Source organism: Poromitra crassiceps (genome assembly GCF_964638095.1).
Source record: "Poromitra crassiceps genome assembly, chromosome: 17".
Lineage (NCBI taxonomy): Eukaryota > Metazoa > Chordata > Actinopteri > Beryciformes > Melamphaidae > Poromitra > Poromitra crassiceps.
Window position 1 is genome coordinate 10714352 of NC_139635.1, and position 25475 is coordinate 10739826.

At 43.5% G+C, this 25475-nt stretch overlaps 1 protein-coding gene across 1 annotated transcript in view; it reads right to left on the reverse strand.

Moving 5' to 3' along the window:
* LOC310792198 (stonustoxin subunit beta-like) overlaps nucleotides 1-25475 on the reverse strand; it is a gene marked incomplete at its 5' end in the record, with an annotated part of 86541 nt that overhangs the window by 39121 nt on the left and 21945 nt on the right. Inside the window, 2 exons of the mRNA XM_083653927.1 lie at nucleotides 1675-1721; nucleotides 7337-7495. Coding sequence (XP_083510053.1) covers nucleotides 1675-1721; nucleotides 7337-7495 — 206 coding nt within the window. The remainder of the gene's footprint in view (nucleotides 1-1674; nucleotides 1722-7336; nucleotides 7496-25475) is intronic.

Here is a 25475-nt window from a genome sequence, read left to right on the forward strand (position 1 = left end):
GTCTGCCTGACTGCCTGTCTGTCTGTCTGACTGCCTGTCTGTCTGTCTGTCTGACTGCCTGTCTGTCTGTCTGACTGCCTGTCTGTCTGCCTGTCTGTCTGTCTGCCTGCCTGTCTGTCTGACTGCCTGTCTGTCTGTCTGCCTGCATACCTGTCTGTCTGTCTGTCTGCCTGCCTGTCTGTCTGTGTCTGTCTGTCTCACTGCCTGTCTGTCTGCCTGTCTGTCTGCCTACCTGTCTGTCCGTCTGTCTGACTGCCTGTCTGTCTGCCTGTCTGTCTGCCTACCTGCCTGTCTGCCTGTCTGTCTGTCTGCATGTCAGTCTGTCTGTCTGTCTGCTTACATGTCTGCCTGTCTGCCTGTCTGTCTGCCTGTCTGCCTACCTACCTGTCTGTCTGCCTGGCTGTCTGTCTGCCTGCCTGTATGTCTGTCTGTCTGTCTGTCTGTCTGTCTGCCTACCTGTCTGTCTGCCTGTCTGTCTGCCTGCCTGCCTGTCTGTCTGCCCACCTGCATACCTGTCTGTCACTCTGCCTGCCTGTCTACCTGTCTGTCTGCCTGCCTGTCTGTCTGTCTGTCTGCCTACCTGTCTGTCTGCCTGTCTGCCTGCCTGTCTGTCTGCCTGCCTGCCTACCTGTCTGTCTCTCTGCCTGCCTGTCTATCTGTCTGCCTGCCTGCCTGTCTGTCTGTCTGTCTGTCCGTCCGTGTCTGTCTGTCTGTCTGACTGCCTGTCTGTGTCTGTCTGTCTGGCTGCCTGTCTGTCTGCCTGCCTGTCTGTCTGTCTGTCTGCCTGTCTGTCTGCCTGCCTCCCTACCTGTTTTCCCCCCTCAAGACTCGACTTCAAACTTGGGGAGTGCATTTACAGTAGGGGGACCTGACAGAGTTCAGTGCCGAATTTCATGCTATTCGGCATAGCGCCACCTATTGGCAAACACAAAAAACGGTTTATCTCGGGAACCATTCGTCTGATCGACTTCATACCTGCCAACACGAGAGTCTCCTCATTTTTACCCCTCTCTCTGTGATTGGTCATTTCTCCTGTTCATCCCCTGATATAAATATATAGCGATACAAATCAAATGGCTGTAGCAGATGAGATTCATTCACATAATTCTGCCTTTTATTGAGTTTTTGGGGGTTGTTTTCTTTTCAGGACATTGGGGGCCACATTGAGATTTTTGCCCATGTGTGTTTGCCCCTAACTTAGGGGGACCTGATGGAGTGCAGTGCCGTTCATCTCGAGAACCATTCGTCGGATCAACTTCAAACTCGGGGACTGCACTTAGGGCTACATGTTGGATTGCAGTGCTGAATTTCATGCAATTCAGTATAGCGCCACCTACTAGCAAACACAAAGTGGTGGTTTATCTCGAGAAGCATTTGACGGATCGACTTCAAACTCGGAGAGTTCATTTACAGTAGGGGGACCTGACTGACAGAGTTCAGTGCCAAATTTTGTGCTATTCGGCATAGCGCCACCTATTGGCAAACACAAAAAGCGGTTTATCTCAAGAACCCTTCGTCTGATCGACTTCAAACTTGGGGAATGAGCTTAGGGCGGCTTGACGGAGTTCAGGTTCTGGAGTTCTGGTTAAGCCTACAAAAATACATCATCCCTGCGGTACTCTATAGTTGATTGTGTTACTTTGTTTTCATGAATCAAACTAAATGCATACTTACATTTCCTCAGACCTGGTTTCAACCACTGCACTGCATCATGGTCCACCCTGGAGGAAGAAACAAAGTCAGATCAGCAGATTCTCTTTGATGATGTAAACATTCAAGAGGAAATTAAACATTTGATCATGTGACTACTTCATTTGCATTTTACCTGAGAAAAGACAGGACAATGCACTGCGGTTGGGGGGGAGGGGCAGAGTACTACTTTAACAGGTTCTGATAAAAACTTATTTGAATACGTTATTATTATTATCAAAAAGTGCCAGTAAACTAAATTTCTGTATTGCAGAACAAGTCAGTTTGATATTACTATTACAAAACTCCTTGTAACAGCACTGATACAGTGCCATTTTGATTTTGCCTGTTCTACCTGGTACAGTGGCCTGATAATGAGATTAGAGAAGAGGTTGCAGGTTAGGCAAAATAACATCATTCATTATCTACTGAATGCTCCTCCTAGGACACATGTAGGAGGTAACGAATTCAAGAAGGTGGGCATGTTGCCTGTTGAGTTTAGGATTAAACAGCTAAAGCTAAACATATGTATACCACAGTGGGTAAGCCCACCCCCTTTACCCTGAAGATGTGGACGTCTTTGTTTAAGCTGTAATTCCTTGAATGGTCACTTGAGGCAGGACTCAGAAGTCCCATCATTCCTGTTAAAATGCCCCACTTTGTAACAGTAATTAAATATCTTTATAGTCTGGACCGAAACACGGTTTTGGTCTATATAGCTAATTTCACTTTTTCATAACAACTGTGGGGTGGGGGGGGGGTAATTTTTTATATAACTCGCCCGTTTGGAGTCAAATAGATAGATAGAAAAGGGGGTGATTGACAGATCGCCTGTCCAGTGAACGCGCAGCTTGCAGATCACGGACCAATAGCAGGCGGAGCTGTGGCTCTGGGAAACCCCCATCTCACGTACATCGTCAGATGTATGCTGACGATACGATCATATATCTACATGCAAAAAATAAGGCACAAGCTGCAGCAGATCTGTCAGCTGCAATGGTCAATATATCAAACTGGTTAACTGAGTCATGTCTACACCATGTAAGCAAAACTGTATGTATGTTTTTTTCCAAGTCTGCCAACAGAGATCCAGACCCAGATGTGTTGGTAGCAGGGAGCAGTCTTGCAGTCGTGCAAGAATTTAAATACCTAGGCATAATAATAGACTCCCAGCTAACATTTAAAAAACAAGTTAAAAAAGTTGCCAACCGAATCAAATTCAACCTGGCAAATTTCAAATATATCAGGAACAATCTGACTACTGAGGCCTCAAAATTGTATGCCAATGCTATGATTTTTTTCACATATTAATTACTGTCTCACTAGTTGGACACAGACAGGTAAAACTACTTTAAAATCAGTAGAAACACTTTATAAGCGAGCCCTGAAAACACTGGACAAAAAATCTAACTCATATCACCACTGTAAAATCTTAAATATGACTTTTTAAATTGGGAAAACATGATCAAATTTGCAGATATTTTACTTGTGTATAAAATTTTTCATGGTCTGGCCCCCCCTCCGCTCAAGGAATTAATTTCACAAATCCAAAATTCATCTACCAGAGCCTCTACCAGAGGAGACTGTACCATTAATGGTAAGCAGCGGTAAGCAGCTTGAAGCTGTCGGCGACCCGCCTACAAACAACAGAAGAAGAAAGCATGTCGCACTGGTCACGCACTTTTTGTGGCGATGCACTGTTTACATATACCCCGCTAGTTGAGAGAAGTGGACAGACGTTTGATCATGGGTAACGAAATGGATAACCAAATTATTCTGTCCTTTTTACTTGTGATCCGATGCATCGTGGTGGCACCTCAGTAGTTTTTGGATATTATCTCCAGACCTCGCGTCACCAGCCTGCCCCGGCCGCCTGCGGTTTGACGTTACCTTCCACAAAATTGAGGTCATCTTTAGCTAACGTAATTGCAAGCATGACATTTAACATGTCCATTTGTCAAATATTACATGAGGACTAACATTCTAGAGAAGCAGAAGTTACGTGTTAATGTTTTAAAAATGTTATTGCATGCTGCACAGCATTGTGTTGGGTAAACAAATGCCCATTGATTAATAACACGTGACGTTCGTTTATTCAAGGGAATGATGACCGTCGAGTGACAACAGAGGAACAGGATTTTTGGAAAATGAACGTTATTAAATGCTGTAGCGTTAACAGTAATTCTCATGTGTATGGTTTATTTAGCCTACTTAATCTCTCCTGAGATTATAACGTTAACCTGTTAGGCTACTGTGCAGGTTAATACTGCTGATAATCAGTTGTTTCAACATCAGATATAACACAAGTCAAATGCCAACAGTTTTGAGACTGAGATATTTGTTTTGAACTATTTGTACGCATCTATCTGCCAGTGACCGGAGAATTATATTGTTATTTGCTTGTTTTAATGCTTTTGTCAATAAACATCGCCAACAAAAAACCTTGTTGTTATTGTTATGTACTTCGGTAAATCATGTAGGTTACCTGAATGTATCACAATATGATCGCAGAAGGAGCCCATTAGTTGTCAGAGGCAGGTTGGATAAAATTATCAGATGTGATATAATAAAGATTGTTGATGTCGAGTGAACACGAACTATGACACGAACCGAAGATTGGACCAGACGAGGCACACCAACCGAAGATTGGACCAGAGGATATGACGACGGCCGAAACAACCGACCAGCAGCCTGCTTCAAATCAATGCTTTATATTTATTGAAATTAAATATGGTGATATCTGTATAAATTTGGAATACGGTACATCAAACAACGGTTCCTTTCCCATACCATGGTGGGCTGGACTGTAGCCTACAGTAGGCTATTGCTGTGAAAAAGTGACTACACATTTGATTGTGTTAAGTGTTACACTATCAATAAATGTTTTCCAATGACACATTAGCTTGCCATATTCTTAACTGAGCTTCGTGGAATTAGCTCAAGACAAGTGTGTATCAGCTTAATGTCCAATACAGAAGAGCATGAAACAAATCTGCAAAAACTATATTTATTGAAATGTGATCGTCACGTTATATAACGTTATAGAGCCCAATTGGTCTGCCCATAGCCTCACTTTACATGGAGGCTATGTAAGAAATCATTTGCATCTGTTAAACCAACATATATCTTCCATAATGAATTCAATCATAATCATAATGCTACAAAGACATGAGTTAATCACCACAGAACCGCACAGACCATTTCGCCCGGTATCACGGACGTAAATGTGTCCAGGCCACTGAGATGAATATGAATCTTTATTATATGTCGATGAAGCTCTGAGCTTCCATCAGCTAGTATGGTCGATGTGCTGGCTGGATCCCCTGCTCTCAAAAGTCAGATTTCGAAATAGGCGTTATTTTTTTATAAACTGGCCTCATAACGGGGATCTATAGCCTACAGTTATGTGTCTACTAACATTATTAAAAGATCATAAAGGTAATGCTGTTTTCTGACAGTTTGCTGCTTCTTCTTCTTCTTCTTTTCTTTTCTTTGACTTGAACGTAGGCGTAGTTGCTGCCCTCTCGTTGTGGACTCCAGTACTAAACATAGAGGCGTGCGCATGCCCAGTGTAGGTAAAGCATCGTATTGCGGGCGTCTCGCATGAGCTAATATGGACGGAGACTGCTCGGAGCCTGCTCTAGTGTAGACTGGGAAGGCTTCAACTACGGGGTCTTTGAAAACGGCTTAGTGAAGATGTAGCCTAAGTCGAAGCCTCTGTTTCCTCATGTTTCTAGCCTCTGTTTATAATAACAAAGCTATGAAGTGGCAACTACATCTGACTGACATACAGTTATCCTTCCCAAACTCCACTAAGAAAGTTGGAAAGCCCTCATGGCTGAGTGGTTAAAGCCGCTTGCTTTGCAATCTGAAGTTCAGTGGTTCGAATCCACCACTGGGTTTTAGCAATCTCTGTCCCAGCCCGGAGCTTCTTTACAGGTCCGGTACCATGTAACTACATATGAACTACAGTTGAATAGACTCACTCCACTTTACAGGTCCGGTACCATGTAACTACATATGAACTACAGTTGAATAGACTCACTCCACTTTACAGGTCCGGTACCATGTAACTACATATGAACTACAGTTAAATAGACTCACTCCACTTTACAGGTCCGTTACATGTAACTACATATGAACTACAGTTGAATAGACTCACTCCACTTTACAGGTCCGGTACCATGTAACTACATATGAACTACAGTTAAATAGACTCACTCCACTTTACAGGTCCGTTACATGTAACTACATATGAACTACAGTTGAATAGACTCACTCCACTTTACAGGTCCGGTACCATGTAACTACATATGAACTACAGTTGAATAGACTGAAATTGAGCAATGCGGTAGTTCAGGCAGGCCACGAACGTCAAGCCCAGCTTAAACCCAGCCCACAGCTGATTAGGAGCTGATCTCAAACCCAGCCCACATCAGCTCAGCTGATGCCATTGGCTCAACTCATACAGGGGCGCCCTATTTAAACCTGCTTTACTCTGCCTGTCATTGCTGCTTCCTCTGCAATCCTGTTTGCAACCCACCTCCTCCCCAGCTCCTCCCTATGCTATATCTGACTTAAACAATGTCAATGATTCTGTTGTCATTGTTGCTTGCTCTGTTCTGTACCTGGGGGTCTTTTGCTGCTCCTTGCCTTAAGGCTATTCCACAGATTGTGGAAGGGCAAGGAGCTCCCATAATCTGCTGCTGCTGCTCTCTGCCTTAGGCTTTCCATGCTTGCTGCATGGAAGGGCAGGGAGCCTCCAGAACAGAGCCATACCACCAAAGTTAACTTATGCAAATAAAAGCTTTAAATTGATCTAAAGTGGTGTTGTGTTTTGACTAAAGTGGTCCTGACTGAAATGTTTTTTTCTCTCAACAATGGCTTACTTTTATTATGTTATTTTTTATTGTAGTACATCTTAGTAAAGGGCGGTACATAGTCCATGCGCGCTTCCAACCGCGAGGGCCGTGCGGCCAATATGACGTCATTACGGTGGGGGCGAGGCCACCGCAGCCGTAAACGCGTGTCGCCAGATTTTTCTAGCAGCGCACCGCACCGCTCTGCTGTGCAGGGAGACAATAGATCCATGGGAGAGACAGGAAGATAAATGAAATGAAGAAGTAAGTAGGCTACACTGAGCCATGTTTTGACCACGTTTCTTGACCCATGTGGAAAATTTGGATTTCTAACTGTTCGTTTTTAGTCATTTCAAGTAATGTGCTGTGTTGAGACAGATCTAGGCCTATTTACATTCAATAAAAACAGGATTGGCGATTCTATTCATGTGCTGATACAATCGTTTGAGAGTGAAACCGCAGTCTACTGAACATAATGGCATTCCATTGACTTTTAATTGCGTTTCATTGACTTTATCATGGGTCATTCACTGTACTATGTAAACAGCTGTGCTCTGAGCAGCACTCTGAGTATGACCCCGTCTGTCCCAGCGCAGGGTGCGCACGCAGTCTGCGGAGCTCCGCCTCTCACTGCCCGCATGGAGTATGTCCCGGGCTTAATACACAAAGCTCTGTGTAAGTGTCTATTTTCATTGTTTCATGTCCTCTTTAATATTCCTCCTCTTCTCAGTGTGACAGAGAAAATGTGTGTGACTCTCAGCCTTCTAGCAGATTTTGCCTCTCCGTACCTGAGAGAGTCCAGTCTCCAGTGTGGATCCTCCAGCAGCGACACTGAGGCTCCTGGATGATTGTAGCTCAGGTCCAGCTCTCTCAGATGGGAGGGGTTGGAGCTCAGAGCTGAGGCCAGAGAAGCACAACCTTCCCCTGTGAGCAGACAGCCTGACAGCCTGCACACGCACACACACACACACACACACACACACGCACGCGCAAGCACACACACACACACACACACACACACACACACACACACACACACACACACACACACACACAGGTAAGTACATATATGATAATATGGTAATTGGATTACTAAATGTGACTTTGATTACATGAACCATATTGACTGACCCCTATGACTATCATATTGATTTATATCGTATCGCCCAGCCCCTATAGTGTGTGTTCTGCTCTCTCTTCTCCCCCTCCCTCCCCTGTTCTCCCCCCCTCTCTCTCCCTTCCCCCATTCCCTCTCCTTCTCTCCCCCTCCCCCTCTCTCCCTCTCTAATAAAATATTGTCCATTCTCTTCATTGATAGTGCTTAGCTAAACTTAGACATATTATCTGTAAAACCCTCTGAGACATGCTTGTGAATACGACTATACAAATAAACTTGAGTTGACTTGACACACACACACACACACACACACGCACACACACACACACACACACACACACACACACACACACACACACACACACACACACACACACACACACAGCATATTGCATTGTTGTATCTTCTTCACTGATGTATAGTTTGTAGTACTGGGTGATAAAACCTAGATTTAGGAAAGATTGATGGATTCAATATTTCATCAGTTCCTTCACTGTTTGATGTAGCTTCAGTTAAATCAATATTCCACGAGTTTCAACATGGATTTATTTATTTGAAAGGCAGAATATAATCTACTGACCAAGACCAGATGCAGCTGGACCAGTTTGTAGTTCAGATTTCCCTTCTCTTGTCTATGGAGAAAATTAATGGGGAATTCTCGTCTGGGGTTGGAGACCTCACGTGACTGTTGAGATCTATTGTGGCTGGGGGAGCTTAATTATTTACAGTGGGTGCTCACTTAAAATATATATATATATAAGAAATAATAATTATATGATTGGCAGTAGCATATGTGCTATAGTGAAAATAAATAGAACCATTCATATAGACTGCACTACTTAACCACACCAGTGGACTGCGTTTGACAACAGGTGTTTTGATACTTTTATCTGGCTATACTAGCATGAGAAACATTTACCATTTTGTCATTTCATCCAGAGGAAGTGGCCCCACCTCACATATTTAAAGATATTAAAAGTCTTAGTACAGAAATTGATTTGATGACTAATTCAGAGCCACCTTTAATAATAACCACCATTGTTTATTTAAACTTGAGGATCTCCTCCTTGCATGCAATTGCAATTTCTGTTAATTGAATTTCATTTTTTAATGTTATCAAATCAATTAGTAAATTGGAGATGACTAGTCAAAGTGAATCTATGCATTCTCCAATCAACTACATTCATCTTCCAGGCATTTCTACTAGAATCTTTTTAATAACCGTAGCAAATAAAATTGGGCCTGAAAGAAGCACATCTACCACTTCCCACACAGAGGTTGTGATCTATAACAAACTGGATGGGAGAATGTGCGCATCTGTGCGTTAACTTTGATCCATGCACATTTTGGAGACAGTGGAAACAGCGACTGGGGTGGCAAAGCTAAAATAAAGCAAACAAGCAAATAATTTCCAGGCCGACTCCACAACAACTTACCACTATAATAATAACAACCTATAATTATTGTTGGAAGAACGTCTAGGCTACAACGAAATGTGTCTTTGTTGCTTTATTAGTTCCAAAGCCGATCTGCTGTGAATTAGTCTCAAATGAAGCTTAGGTGAAACTTCAGACCAGAAAGACCTTTGTTTGTTTCACACTAACTCATTCCCCTCTTTCCTTTCAGCTGCCCTGCATTCAACTGATTAGGGGAGCGTTAGTGATTTTTCTAAACCAATCACAGTTGGCCACATCTTCCCATTCAGCCAATCTCAGCCTTAGCGGCAACCTTTAAAAACTGCTCTCTTCTCATACACAGTCTGCTGTTATTTCAGTGTGATTGCTGCAACCCTCCTCCACCCCAGTGGCGGACTGCATAATCGGGCACGTCGGGCAAATGCCCGGTGGCCTGGCCTGGCCTGGCCTGCCAAAAAAAAAAAAAAAATTATTTATTTTTTGCAAGCCAGGCCAGGCCACTCACTGAACAGCAGGCCAGGCGCCGCCTACTGGTTTACTAGTGGTTTTATTACTTTATTCAGGAACACAGTCATCGAATGTGTTCCTGGGCGGGGAGGAACTTGAACTGGTGTCTGAGTTCAAATACCTCGGGGTAATGTTAGACTCTACCCTAACCTTCAAAAAACATGTAAAAAAGGTTGCTAACACAATTAAGTTCAACCTTCAAAACTTTAAACAAATCAGACCTTATCTGACAGTAGGGGCCGCCAAATCTTATCTCCAATGTATGATACTATCACATATTGAGTACTGCTTCACAAACTGGTCTTGCACAGGAGTAACGATCCTCAAACCCATTGAACAGTTATATAAAAGTGCACTGAAGGTTTTTGACAGAAAACCCTACTCATATCACCACTGTAACATCCTCAGTAAGTATCATTTTCTAAGTTTTGTCAACTTTAAAGTTTTTAAACAGGTTGGTATTGTCTATAAGACCTTACATGGACTTTGCCCGCCCCCCCTGAGGGAATTCATAAAACGGAAGCCTGACACAGGACTCAACACTCGGGCTTTCGCCAGAGGGGACTGTGTAGTACCACACCGGACAACTGCCTTCGGCAAAAACACCCTCTCAGTCCAGGGCTGCCAAATCTGGAATTCGCTACCTCAAACTATAAGAAACTGTCTGTCATTCCCATCTTTCAAACACAACGTAAAAAAATGGATTTTAAATAGCCAAATCTGCGACCATGTGTAAATTGTACTGTAGTGCTCTTGTTTTGCTTGCTCTGTTATGCTTCTTGTTTTTGTTTTGTCTTGTTTTATTAACCTAGTTTAGTTCATTTTGGTTTACTTTAGTTTCTGATCCGTTTTGGTTTTGTTATTGCTCATGTTGTTTTTTGTATTGTTCTGTTTAGTTCTGTCCTGGTGCTGCCTCTGTCGTTTTTCTGTCTCTCTGTGGGGACTACGGATGTAATTTAGCATTCTTGCTAACTCCGGCTTATTTACGTTGCCTTGTGTAATGTTCATGAATATGCACTGTCCCGTCCAAATAAACAAATAAAGTAAAGTAAAGTAAAGTGGGTGCATCTCATTGTAAAATTGGACTTGGCCCAAATTGGGCTTCAAACGGCCCAAATTGGGCTTCAAACGGCCCAAATCGGGCTTCAAACAGCCCAAATCTGGCTTTAAACGACCCAAATCTGGCTTCAAACGGCCCAAATTGGGCTTCAAACGCCCCAAATTGAGCTTCAAACGCCCCAAATTTTCCGACGGCGCCCTTCGGACGCCGGCACGCGCGTCGGCCCGTATCGGCCTGGCCTGCTTGGTATCTAATGCCCGGCCTGAATTATGATCCCAGTCCGCCCCTGCTCCACCCCATTCTCCTCCAGGGGTCTCATCTATCAAACCTTGTGTAGAATCCCTACTAAAACCATGACTAACCTGTCCAGTGACTATCTACTCTATCCAATCCGTGTTTCACCACCCAGTATGATATCGTCTTGCAAAGGTATCCCACACAGACGTAGTTATGTAAACAACAAAACGGTTAAAAAGTAAACAAGACAACTTATGCAAATAATCTGCACCAACCCTGACACTTCTTTAACTCCAGCGCCCCCAGTGGTTTAGTGGCAAAGAGAAGTCAGTGAGAAGTGTGCACAGGCGTACCTTATCCTACACAAACTATATTCCAAAGCCGAAATGCGCAAGCTCAGTTTCTACAGTAGTGCAATTATCTACAGTCCACTGTAGACAATTGCGCGCTCCGATGGTCTCGCCGACTGTAGACTCCCAATCAGATCCTAGAATCCGACCGTAGACTATCAATCACGTCTCGCTGACTGTAGACTACCAATCAGAGGCAGCTTAGGGGCGGGTCTTGCCGAGGTTGCTTCAAGATGCCTTGTAGAGAGGCAGAAACTATAGGACAGGTGTGTCAGGCTGAACAAAAACAAAGGGATAATGGCGATTTAATTCTCCTCCCTTTAGACATGTATGTATTCATGAAAGCATTGCCATACGATGGAATATTGCAGAGGCTACGTGCACCGCTAAATCTTTCCCGTTCGGCTTAAACCCCCGTTCACCCAATGCGTGTTTTGGCCGACAGCAGAAAGCATCACTTTATTCCCCCAACGCTTCCCTGATGAGTTTAGTTACTTTCAACCAAGTCCTATACTCTCAGAATGGCCTTCATTTTGTAAATGATGGTCCCATTTCGAGCAGACTATGTGAATCATTGCCTTCCAACTTCCACCCGTAATGTAGCGTCATATTGATGCTGTGTATAAGCAATGGCTATCTGTCAAAACATCACTGTGCTCTTCATACATAGGCCGCGGGGTTCCAGTTATGGGGGGACCTATGGGGTCTTGGACCCCATAGATAGAGTCTGGGACCCCATAGTCCAGAACACCTGTGGGACCCCCACAAATATAACTTCTTTCCACCCCCGCCCCCCCCCCCCCCCCCCGAATAACACATTTTTCGATGTAAGAATTAGTATTATTTATGTTAACTAGTTAAATAGGCTAAATAAGAAACACGTTTTCAGTTTTCCCAAAACAACCGTTTGAATTGTTGTGTGAAATAGGCTGCATTTCACCTCCAAGCCACCATGCGTTGCCCATGAGCGCGTGTTCTACTACTACAACCGAGTTGCAGGGAGAAGAAGCCACAATATGCAACCATCACGTGATGTAAACAGTCGCCTGAGCCAACAAGATATTATTAATCTTTAGTATAGCGTTACCATGCCACCGAAGAAAAGGCTGAAGCTGCCAACGGGGTGTACAAGCCTGGATAGCTTCTGTTTCAGAAAGAAACAAAGAACGGCTTCAGACAACGGACAACGACCTGTTAGCGCAGCAGCCAGGTTGCTACTAGCTAGTAGGTAAGCTAACGTTATGGTCTGATGATATCGTGGACACAGCTGAGAGGAGAGGAGACTGAGACTTTTCATTTTGTAAGTATTAAGCCTACAGTTGTTTTTGTTCTAACAAGATGCTGCTACTGTATCTGCTGAAATATGCTGCTGTTTGTTAGGTGCAATTTGTTTTTCATTCACAAGTTCTTGATTACCTGTGCACATTAGTTTGTTCTTAAGGTTAGCCTACTCACTTCCGGTCTGTTGTTGCTATGCAATAGTAGCATAGGGGATGGCTGCCCCATTCATCTGTTTTCTTCTTGTTGTTGTTTTTAGATAGCGTTTCTTGCAGAGTGCAGAGAACTGCGCGGAAAGCAAATTGTATTTGCATTATGTATATGTATGTATAAGCATTATGTATTTATTTTTGTAGTTTTTGATTTATAAGTGCAGAGACAGAGTTAAATAAATGTTCATTTAAGTTCAGCAATTTTGTCTCATTTGTAAAATTAAATTGTTGTATTTTATCAAATGCAAATAAGTAAATATCACGGCATTATATAGGCCTAGCTATCAGAGCGGAGGTGAGTGAGAAAAGGAACAAATTGATGGTTAACTCATTCATGGCCAGTTTAGGACTGCCATTATTTAGCACAGGCCAAAGATTTTCATAATTGTTGGTCATCTTTCAAGACCCACAGTAAATTATCTATTAGCACCAGAGTGATTTGCAATACCTCAAAATGAAGATGTACGTCTCTGGGTTCACCAAGAAAAAAAAAGTGAGCTTTTAGCATGTTCTGTACTCTACTTATATCCATTTATATACACCCTGTTTTCACCCAAAAGGTCTCTCTGAGATGACAAACAGGAGAAAAGGCAATTTCTGTAAAATACACATTCTCAGGCAGAACTCGCTCTCAATTCTTTTATTTTGAACTGTATTGACATCAGACATGTAAATACTATTCGTTATGACACAAATGAAAATATATATATATATATATATATATATATACACATGAAGTGCTTTTTTTTTACATTCAACAATACAGCAGTGTGAGTGAGTGTGCAGACAGACACACAGACAGACACACCGACAGACAGACAGACAGACAGACACACACACACACACACACGATCCCCCTTCGTTGCGTGATTTCTAACCCCACATAGGATAAGCAATAACCACGCCCTGTGGCGCCGGGATTGGCCAGGAGCAACACTGGAGGGCACGCAGCCCAGCGATTTCATGAACCAACTGAATAGCTCTTGAGAACGGACAGCGGGCTGCTGTGACTGCCGCTTCTGCCTGCTGTTCGTGTGTTTATTTTGTTTTGTTCTGGTCCACCCGTCCTCGTCCATGCTGTCCTATCCTCCCTGCTATTTGATCGTTCCCGTTTTCCCCTCGGCTATTCAACACGTCCTCACCGCCCTCTGATCGATCATTTCCTCATTCCTCCGATGATCAAACGCATCTCTGGATTACTTTCTCCCGTTTTCTCCCGGCTGGCACACAGGAAAGCGACCAGCTCCTGCAGCGCGCCGAGGGGCGTTTCAATGGCGTTTCTCCTGTCTGCAGAAGGAAGCGTTTATCCGTTTTCTGCTTTTCCTCCTGCTCAATTTCAAAACAACAGCTGCGGTATGTGTTTGTTCACGTGTTGTCTTAGATGCTAGGGACCTGATACTATGTCACAGGCTGAGGAAGTGTTTGAACTACGCGCTGCAGTAATAAAAACAAAAACCCGTCAAACACGTCATTGGCCCTCTGGGCTATTCCTGATAACACGTCAAAGACGTCATTGGCCCTGAATGAGTTAAGAGTAAAGGTCCTTACACATCGGGAGCATTTTTTTCATGCGATTAATTCGCACATCAATATTATTTTCCGAACCTATATCAGTTAATGCAACCGTGCATACCAACGGCGAGGTTTCGGCGAGCGTTATTGCGGTGTTTATTTTTTCGAACCACGGTCGATTTTTCTGAAATTCGCTTCCGACGTGTACACATCTGTCGCTGTGATTGACAGGTGGGTCAAAACTTGCATCGCAATTTCGTGCTGTATATTCGCATCGCTCTTGATGTGTAAGGACCTTAAGACTGAATAATAACATCACACAACAGTCTAAACCGAATGTTAATTTTAAATTAGATATTCCTCTAAATCTGGCTTCAAATGGCCACAATTTGAGGAAAAGACGGCCCAATTCTAAATCGGTGGCCCCCATAGCTATCTGACTATAACTCGAACACTGCATAGGCCTACTGTAGTCATGTTGTGTAGCCTATAGTGTAGGCTGGCTGTCAAAACGTTACTGTGCTCTTATTCTGTCAAAACGTTACTGTCTTATTCATACATTATGTTAGAAACTACAAGTTTTTTCCCTGATCTCCACAAGGAGACACCAAGTGCTTGTTCAGTGTGCCTGTGCTAGTACCTCCCACTTTATAAATAGAGGCAGGGACCAGGCCATCCTCCTCTGTCTCCAAACATCTTCACCTCACCAGAGTGCTTGTACCTGTGTGCCATGTGTCTTTTGAATAACCTTCAATGTAAGTAGCAATTCAGTTTCTTTATACAGTATTTAAATTTGCTTAAGGATTGATATGAAGGTTAATTGATAATAGATTATACAGTTTGTTAACACATTCACTGCCAGCCGTTTTTCAATACTGTGGTTAGCTTCTGCCAAGGTTTTTTTTTGAGGATTCTGGCTCGTCTTTCAAGAGCTGAGGATTCTTTTCTGTTAGGATTTTGTGAACACACAATATCTCAAAAGAACTAATAGAATGTGTGCTTTCTCTGTCTAAAAGAGTTAGTTTGTAGAGTTAGTAGTTATGTAAGCATTAGCAGTTGAATACAGCATGGTTTCAGCGTCTGAAAATTTATTCTGAGATAAATGGCTTTTTGTGAAATTCGATAGAACAGTCACTTTAACCATTCATTTTTGGCATCAGTAAGACGTCAGACATCTAAACAATAGTTTTGAACAGTAATTTCCTCCATAACAGCAGGAAACACCCCTCTCCTTCAAACTCCTCCCTCCGTGTGTGTCTTCTTGGCTGCAGCGGGCATGTCACAAGCTCGTTTCTGCTGCTGCTGTAACCTCGCGTCACCAGTCTCACTGCTTTGCTGCTGCTCCTGTCTGCTGGCGGCCGCTCTTTGAGGAAGTCTGGATGGGCTCGCTCGTTTCTTGCGGTTTCGGTTGAGAGCTTTGATGAAGCTTTTGCGATTCTGGTCTTATTTATGCTGCGTGTTTCAAAGTGTGTTCCACCCGTAATCTATTATGCAAATTTGCAATCCCTCACTGCCAGCAATCAGCGCGAAAGCGAAAGCGTTTTCACCAATCCATTCTACAGTATGAGAATGGTTTCATCGCGCGTTCCCCTGCAGTTTTGGCTCTGCTTTGGAGGGCACTGTCGCCACTTAGTGGGTCGGTGGAATGGGTTGTACACGGTCGGTGGCTCCAATAATTTTATAGGAGACGTGGGGGGCGTTGATCCACGTCCCACCGTCAAATTTTTTTTTTTTTTTTTTGACGACTCAACTCGTCATTGGCAGTCAACCGTTGGATTTTTTTTGACGACTCAACTCATCATTGGCAGTGAACGTGTTAAATAACGTTGTGAGGAAGATCATTTGCCTAACTATTATTTTGGATATTTATGGTACTTTAATTTGCATATTTGGAACGATTGAAATGCTGTATTTATGTATTTCTTTGGACAAGATGTAATTTGTCTTTCCTTCTGTTCAGAACCATGGCGATCCTCATGGCAATCTTTGGGCAATCCTCATCAACATCAACCTTTAAATAAATAAATTGGACGATGGATTGCAACTCTTGTTTCCTGGTGGTTTGTGGCTCCAGTTAGAACTTTAAATCCAGTACACATTACATAGGCCTACTGTTATGTTGTGTAGCCTATAGTGTAGGCTAGCTGTCAAAACGTTACTATACATACTATTGATATTTACAGGACAGCCCATATTTCTAATCAATAGGGTGATCATATATGATTGCCCATGTGCTTTGGGGTTGATGTTGAGAGCTGCCCATGTGCCCATGTGCAATGGAGTTGATGGGGTTATCCCTGGCTTTGCTGAGAACAGTTAGTGTGAGAAAAGTACCGAATTATGTAATCATCCCTCTGCAGTTCCCACCAAAAAAAGCTGTTGATGTCTAGCATAGAACAAAGACGGTCTTATTTTATTATCAGTGCTGTGTATGAAATGACGTACTTCGACCTTGCAGGTGGCCGTGTATCAGAAAACATGGCGTAGATTTCCCATCAAGGCGTATAACAGAGCATTGTTCTTCTATGATATCTAGAAAATGAGTCACATAACTGATGAGCTGGCAGAATCGCACACCACCGGCCCCCACCCTTCTTGAGCTCTCTCTCACAGAAGACATGTCACTGCAGAGTGTACATATATGTTATTGTTTATATAATGCACACTTTATATACATTCATCATGACACATACACACACACGTGGACAATGAGGGAAGGAGTGGGTTAAGAGCAGAAAACAGCTGGTTTCCTGGCACTGAGTACGCACACCTCCAGCTCCGACTCTCAAAGTCTGCCCCCCCCCCCCCTCCCCCCCCCCCCCCCCCCCCCCCCCCCCCCACTAGAGCCGGTACCCATGAACTCGGGAGTTCACTCGAAGGATGAGTTTCGATGATGTCATTCTGCTCGGGGTGGAGACAATTGGACGAGCCCCCAATCATGGGAGACACACACACACAAACACACTATCTCTCTCTCTCTCACACACACCCTATATCTCTCTCTCAGACACCCACACAGCGTCAGGCTATTGGGAAACGGAGCAAGGGAGGGAGTGGGCCTTGCAGTGGATTGGCTGCTCCTTAAGGCTCCTCCTAAACTCTCCACCCCAAAAGCCTGTGTGAACCAATCAGAAGAATAACCAATCACAGAAGACCAACTGACTGAAAAGCTGGAGTTCAAACTTCATTCAGGTCATCCATCTCTATCTAAGCTTTCATCTTGCTCTGAGATAGTTGGTCACTGCTGCAACGATCGTTGGAAGCTGGGAAGAACTTCACATTCTATCCTCTTTGGGTAAATGTATCGATGAGTTCATCAATTGTTTCTGACTTGTACCAATTTTTTTTTTTTTTTTTTTTTTTAATGTTTTTTTTTCCCGATTTTTTATCCCATTTTATCCCCCGTTTAGTGCTCATTTTGATTACTCAATCCTGGTTGCTACTCCATCCTCTGCCGATCTGGGGAGAGCCGAGACTGATTCCATGCATCCTCCGAGACATGGGCAGTCAAGTCAGCCGCTTCTTTTCACCTGCCCGAGGGAGCTTCACCGGTAGGACATAGCACGTGGGAGGTTCACGCTATTCCAACCAGTTCCCCTCCCTCTGAACAGGCGCCCTTAACGATCAGAGGAGGAACCATATAAGCAACCAGGATGTTGCATGTTTTTGTGAAGGGGGTTCCTATATGAAGGAGACCCCCAGGAGGCACGGGGAGAACATGCAAACTCCACACAGAAAGGCCATTTTGCCGACCCCACCCGGGCGGTGGGCACTCGAGGACATGCGGACGGGCACGCATTCCTTCAGTGTTCACATCGGTCCAGGTGGGAATCGAACCCACGACCTTCGAGCTGTGAGGCGATAGTGCTTACCACTGCACCACCGTACCTCCCGACTTGTACCAATTTTAATATAATGCTTTGATATAAGCATTCATGTCTGCTAGTCTTAAATAAACGTGTGTCACTGTGCACTTAAACTTATCCACCTGTCTGTTGTCGGATGTTTCCTTGTCCTAGTCTCGCTGTGTTTTCCTCCCATTCAACGAACACGCCTGGGTTTCATGTGACAAAACCCTAATAGTAGTCATGTTGTGTAGTAGCCTATAGTGTAGGCTAGCTGTCAAAACGTTACTATACATACTGTAGTCATGCTGTGTAGTAGCCTATAGTGTAGGATAGCTGTCAAAATGTTACTGTGCTCTTATTCATACATACTGTAGCCATGTTGTGTAGTAGCCTATAGTCTAGTCTAGGGCTGTTAACTCATTCACCGCCAGTTTAGGACTGCCAATATTTAGCACAGGCCAAAGATTTTCATAATTGTTGGTCATCTTTCAAGACCCACAGTAAATTATCTATTAGCACCAAAGCGATTTGCAATAGCTCAAAATGAAGATGTACGTCTCTGGGTTCACCAGGAAAAAAAAAGTGAGCTTTTAGCATGTTCTGTACTCTACTTATAGCCCTTTATATACACCCTGTTTTCACCAAAAAGGTCTCTCTGACAAGATAAATTGCAGATATTGGCATTTTTCTAAATCACACAATCTCATGCAGAACTCGCTCTCAATTCTTTTATTTTGAACTGTATTGACATCAGACATGTAAATATTATTCGTTATGACACAAAAAAAATAAATATATATATATATATATATACACATGAAGTGCTTTTTTTTTTACATTCAACAATACAGTTTACTCGGTGTGAGTGAGTGTGCAGACAGACACACAGACAGACAGACAGACAGACAGACACACCGACAGACAGACAGACAGACACACACACACACACACACACACACACACACACACACACACACACACACACACACACACGATCCATCTTTTATCTTCGTTGCGTGATTTCTAACCCCACATAGGATAAGCAATAACCACGCCCTGTGGCGCTGGGATTGGCCAGGAGCAACACTGGAGGGCACGCAGCCCAGCGATTTCATGAACCAACTGAATAGCTCTTGAGAACAGACAGCGGGCTGCTGTGACTGCCGCTTCTGCCTTGTCTTCTTGCCTCCCTGCTATGATCGTTCCCGTTTTCCCCTCGGCTATTCAACACTTCCTCACCGCCCTCTGGATTACCCGTCAAACTGATCGATCATTTCCTCATTCCTCCGATGATCAAACACATCTCTTGATTACTTTCTCCCGTTTTCTCCCGGCTGGCACAGAGGAAGGCGACTCCAGCTCGTGCAGCGCGCCGAGCGGCGTTTCAATGGCGTTTCTCCTGTCTGCACAAGGAGGAAGCATTTATCCGTTTTCTGATTTTCTTCCTGCTCAATTTCAAAACAACAGCTGCGGTATGTGTTTGTTCACGTGTTGTCTTAGATGCTAGGGACCTGATACTATGTCAGAGGCTGGGGAAGTGTTTGAAATACGCCCTGTACTAATAAAAACAAAAACACGTCAAACACGTCATTGGCGGGGAGGGCTATTTCTGATAAAACGTCAAAGACGTCTTTGGCGGTGAATGAGTTAAGGGAAACTTGGTGTAAGATAGATAGATAGATGTAGCCTCACCTGACAGTTCCATAATTTTCCTCAAATGTGATGTTTGACTTTAGGTTGAATAATTACATTAATAGACACTGATTTAATGAGACACAAATAAGTGTAGCACAAAGTCTGGGACCCTCCAATTGCTTACTTTGACAGACTTGCATTACTCCCTTCTCAGTAGCTTTTATCACATGACACACAAGCATCTGCAACTATCACATAATGTGTAAAAACCTACACAATAACTACAACCTAAAGCTGAAAGGGATGGAGAAGAAAGAAGAATAATCATTTTACCCAATACTGTCTTTATTGTAGCCTATATATTTTATGTCCCTCAATAACGGTAATTAACCTTGGTCCATATCTCAAACTCTGCTGTACAGTGTTGGGTCCTTGACTTAGGGGAATTGGGCATTGAAAGTCCATTAATTTGATGTTGAACAAGGTGTGGGAACCCTGGGGAAGGAGGACAGTCCACAATCAGGTGTAGCAAACTGGGCTCCCCGTCACATCTCCGAACATGGCTTTGACGCTAGTGGTTGTGAGTCGAGAGATATGATTGGTAGTCTACAGTCGAATCCTACGATGGACGTGATTGGCCGTCTACAGTCGAATTCTCTGATCTGATTGAAAGTCTACAGTCACTTCAAGACCAATCACAGCGAGTAACTGTTTACACTCACTGTAGAATAAATGTAATTGGTTTAAAATCCAAAACCACGTTGGGAGCATATATACCACATACCGCAACTGTGGAGGAAAAATATCCACTGCAATGCTCTGCCGATTCATCAATAATGAGATATCCGTTTTAAATGTTCATAGGAGGTTTTCTTTATTTCCACAATCATCTCTCCGTGCACGGAGGTCTCCTCTTGTCTACATTTGACAATGCAAGAGCCCCGCATTATTGTTTACTTCACATCATATACTGAAACTATCGCCCGCCCTCTTCTGGATCCGTTCATTCAACCTCCCTCCAACTCAGTACTTCTCCATGACGTCCATAGTTAATCTGATGTTCACTAGAATACATAACAAATCCAGTCTATAGTCACAACAAGACACAGGTTCCCACAGGAACCTCTATTCCCATAGACACTTCCCAAAACAAGATACTTGTTCTCACAGAACAGCAATCCTCTGCATTGCTGAAAAACACAGTTCACTAAATACAGCATGGAATTGCCATAGCTAATAACTAATCAATCAATACACACTTGATCAATAATTTGCCATTACAATTGCGAGCACTAACGTCACTTTTTATGTTTCCAGATACTATGTATCACCCCCCCCCCCCCCCCATTAAAAGCAAATGCTGCAGAAACAGTTGTTGAGATCACGTGTATGTATTCTATATGTGTATATGTATATATATATAGGGCATTTTGGATTTATATGGGCTACTTGTGATTCCTCTTGAAGCCAATGCAGAATACTCCTACAACACACACAGTCTCAAGTGAATTGTGTAGCCTATACAAATGCTATAGTTCATGTCATTATTCTTACTGCACTGATCCCCCCTCCAAATGATAAACCGAATTTTTAATCCTCCACTTTGCGTGTGTTGTAAAGGCAGCTCTGAATGTGGGCAATGTGGAGTTGCAACTCCACCTTCCCTGCAGGCTGCAGTCCTTTTTTCTTTATTTTCTTTTTTACCAATGGCGTAAAGGGGAATTGCACTCCGGTACGGCTCATCCCCGGTCGCAGACTGCCGTCCAACTGAAGTGCGCAGTTCCCCAGTTAATTTGTCCTGTTGGAAAATTGCTTTGCATCTGTTGTGACAAGCGGAGATTATTGTTGTTTGCAGTGAATGTGTTTGGTAAAGATAGCCTATGGGTTGTAAAAAAGATGTTTTGAATTATATCTCCCGTGTCAATAAAGTCTGTTTTTTGCCGTTCACACCTCCCCGCCTCAAGTCATTGGAAATGTTTAGAACTTGGAACAATCATATTCTACCAGTCAACACTGGAACCTTCTCTTTTTCTTTTTATCTTTGTGATTAATGATTTAAATCCATGTGGTCATGAATGGGCTGTTAACTCATTGAGTGCCAAGGACGAGTATGTTCGTCATTTCGTTTAGTAACGTAGAGTGCCAAGGACGAGTATGTTCGTCAATTGCGTTTTTTGACGGTGGGACGTGGATCAAAGCCTCAGGCATCTCCTGTACAAATATTGTAGCTATTGAAGGTGTATAACCTATTTTACGGACGACAGTGCTCTCCAGATTAGAGAAAGGTCCGGAAAACAGCAGGAAAAAGCCCCGTGATCAAAGAGAAACCGCTCATGCTGCAGCCAGAGCCATATAGATTGCTCTGTCTGCAGCTGACGTTGGCTGCGAACAGCAGTCAATCCGCGCCCACAACTGAGCCCCTCTGCCTCTGTCTGTCTCTGCTGTATAGTTTCTCCACACGATTAGCCGCCAGAAAGGCAGCACCCGACGCCGAAGGGCCAAACCTTTCCCTGCAGTCCGGTTTGGCATTTCCGTGTCGCGCTGGGAGCCGGGTCAATATAGGGTCAATATAAGTAAATTAATATATGATAGCCTTTCCACAGGAGTAGCTTTTCATATTTATTGGACATTTTCTTATTTTCCCCTATTTAGTCCATGGGCCAAACACAAAAATTGCACATATCGGTACCACTCAAGTGGACAAATTCTAATCATGATTTTTGAACAGGTATATATCCATAGATGCTATTTTAGTATGATAGCCTTTGCAGAATGGCAGCTTTGTCACAGTTATCGGCTCATGAAGTTAGCAAACCCCTACAATAAATTCCATTCTAGGTGCTGATCCATAACCTATTTTAGGCTCAGGACCTTTAACCATGTTCTATGAGAACATGTTTGACAACATTTGAAAGGGTAGCTTCTTAGCTTTCATTTGAGCTCAGTTGTGAGTCTGTCTGACAAATAAAGAGCTCACATGGGCTCTTCAAAGTGTCAGTGACATTCATTTTTCCACAGTTTTCGCCTAAATTATAGTCTTTATTTCAGCACTGTGGCATCTAGGAACATCACAGACACAAACAACAAATACTGGAATACTCATATAGGACTATAAGGATTCAGAAAAGGTATAATGAACCCATACTATCCCATCGTGAGGGGTGAATTTTGCCCTTTGAATTTGGTAGAAGAATGCCTTCTCGAGGGAAATGGGCCAGAACCCAAAATGTAAGATATCGGTACCATCCGGGTGGAGAAATTCTACTTGTGATTTTTTTAAATTCCTATGACCATGGTAGCTTATTAGTGCTTAACCACTCCTCTTAAATTATGGACTTATGGGAATTATGGGAACTCATCTTTCTTTCATTATATCCTCTCCCTGGGGTGTCTGGACTACTAACTGTTAATATTACATGTCTAGATATAGGCATGCTATCCTATGATACTATACATACCATACCATACTATACTATACTAGATAGATATATATGCTATACTTAATTGTCTACTAAATTGGCACATTTCCCAGTCAAAAAGAGGGTAAATTGGCATGCTTTTCAGTCAGAAATTGTTTTATTTGTGTTACGGTATATGTACAGCTACATTCAAAATGTTTCCAGTCTTTCAACACAATATTAGGACAATTTACCCTTCCTGAGACCATGTCATCCACGAGGGCAACACCATCATCGTCATTCACATCTGAGTCTGTCAGCTGTGCAGCAAGCTCTTCTTCACTGTGTTGGTTGGCACATGTTTGTAGTTTGCACAGGTTTGTGCATTTCAGACCGTTATTGAGACATGTGCACTCTGGTGGTTTGCACGACCTCACACACTTGCAGGAGAGCAACTGCAAGACGGCACCTGGTGCTGGGGAACCGTGCATCCACTGGATTTCAAGCTGCCCCTCATCATCTGTGGTCCACCTATGGTCCTTAACACTTTGAGTGCCACGGCCCTTGGGCAAAAGGTTGCTGTACTGTGCCACATAGGCCGCAATGCATTTTAATATAGCCATATCATTTTTTGTGTTCCTCTTATATGGACAACCAATAGCCTCAATGAAACTTTAAACCCTTCTGTTTCATTTAAAAAAAAACTGTGTTTATAAACCGTTCCATTTTGGAAATACACCCCTCTGAAAAAGAGTGTTTTTGACCGAAAAGAGCATGCTGAAATTAGTTTCTGAGATAATCACATCTTTATGTTAGAAAGGCGACAGAATGAATTCTGCTTTGAGTTGAACAAAATGCTATAGCTGGTGTGTGTGTATTGTCAACGGTTGTATGCTCTAGTGCCCTGCGTGCCCCACCCCCCTCCTCCTCCTCCTCTGTGGTGGGAGGAGTCGAGTGTCTCTGCTGCGGTTTGCTCTGAGTTTGATCTGCACTGAAAAGTCCGCTGCCTGCATCCCCCCGCTTTTTTACAGCGTGTCCTCGGCTCCCAGCTGAGAATAATGTAACTTTTCAGAAAGACGCTGGTGTCGCCGTGTCAGCAACTAAATCATATGGATGGACTATCGCAGTGGACACGGATGGGGCTCAATTGTGGCAGCAGATGACTGCTGTTCACAGGCACAGCTAACGTTATGCTTCAAGCATATCGATGCGATTTCCGTATTCCGTTTCCTCATGACTTCTTCTCTCTTTTCTCCTGGCCTTTGTCTAATCGGGAGGGCACTGTCGCCACCTAAGGGTTCTGTAAAATAGGTTAGACACATTCAATAGCTCCCATATTGTAAGAGGCGATGTAAGAGGCTTAGGGACTGTTCGTTATTTATGAGAGGGGGGGGTATGGTGCAGGGGCGACTTTGTTTTCGTTTTGTTCCTTCACCCTCCCCAGATCTATAAATATTTTCCCATGTCCCTCCCTGAGTGACTGGAGATAAATGCATCACCCTCCCTCCACCATAAATAACCACACTTTATCATATTCACACCAAAGGTAGTAGCCTACTGAAGAACGCTACGTTTGATAGCGCCCGACATCGGGGGGGAGAGGGGGCGGGCGGCATATAACGTTAATAGTACCCAGCCCAATATGGCCTCATCTCCTAGTTATAAAGCCTACAGTAGCCTAGCCAACTGCATATGTGTCAACAATTCCAGCTCTGAAACAATATAGGCTAAAGCGATGATAAACGTTTCCAGTCAATGCACCAAGCAAACTGCAGGACCAAAACAACCTATTCTGCACGCACACACACACACACACACACACACACACACACACACACACACACACACACACACACGCACACACACACACACACACACACACACACACACACACACACACACACACACACACACAAAACATACCGACACGTGCATATTAATGACCGTTCTCCCAAATGTACTGAATAGGCCTGTACACAGTGCATACTGTAGGAGCAGCGTCCACAATATTGGCACGGCGGCCATATAACACTTACCATTTGATGGTCGCATGACAACGAAATCCCTGGAGTTGGGGGGAAAGTATAGGTTTTCTGTACCAAATCCTGGTGTACGTTTTTCATCTTGAAGGATAAATCCTCACTTTCAGTTTCTGTGTTGTTTTTTCCCGCTATCTTGTATTTGGTACCACCCACTGTACAACGCTATCTACCACTTTCTCCTGTGCATAAAACACGGAATGTGCGCACGGCGGCGCAACCACAGTAATATAAGACTCACAATGTATTTAGCCTATAGCCTATATCATCAGCAGATTCACAACTTAACAAAGGCGAGTTGTTGTTACGAGCTGTTGGC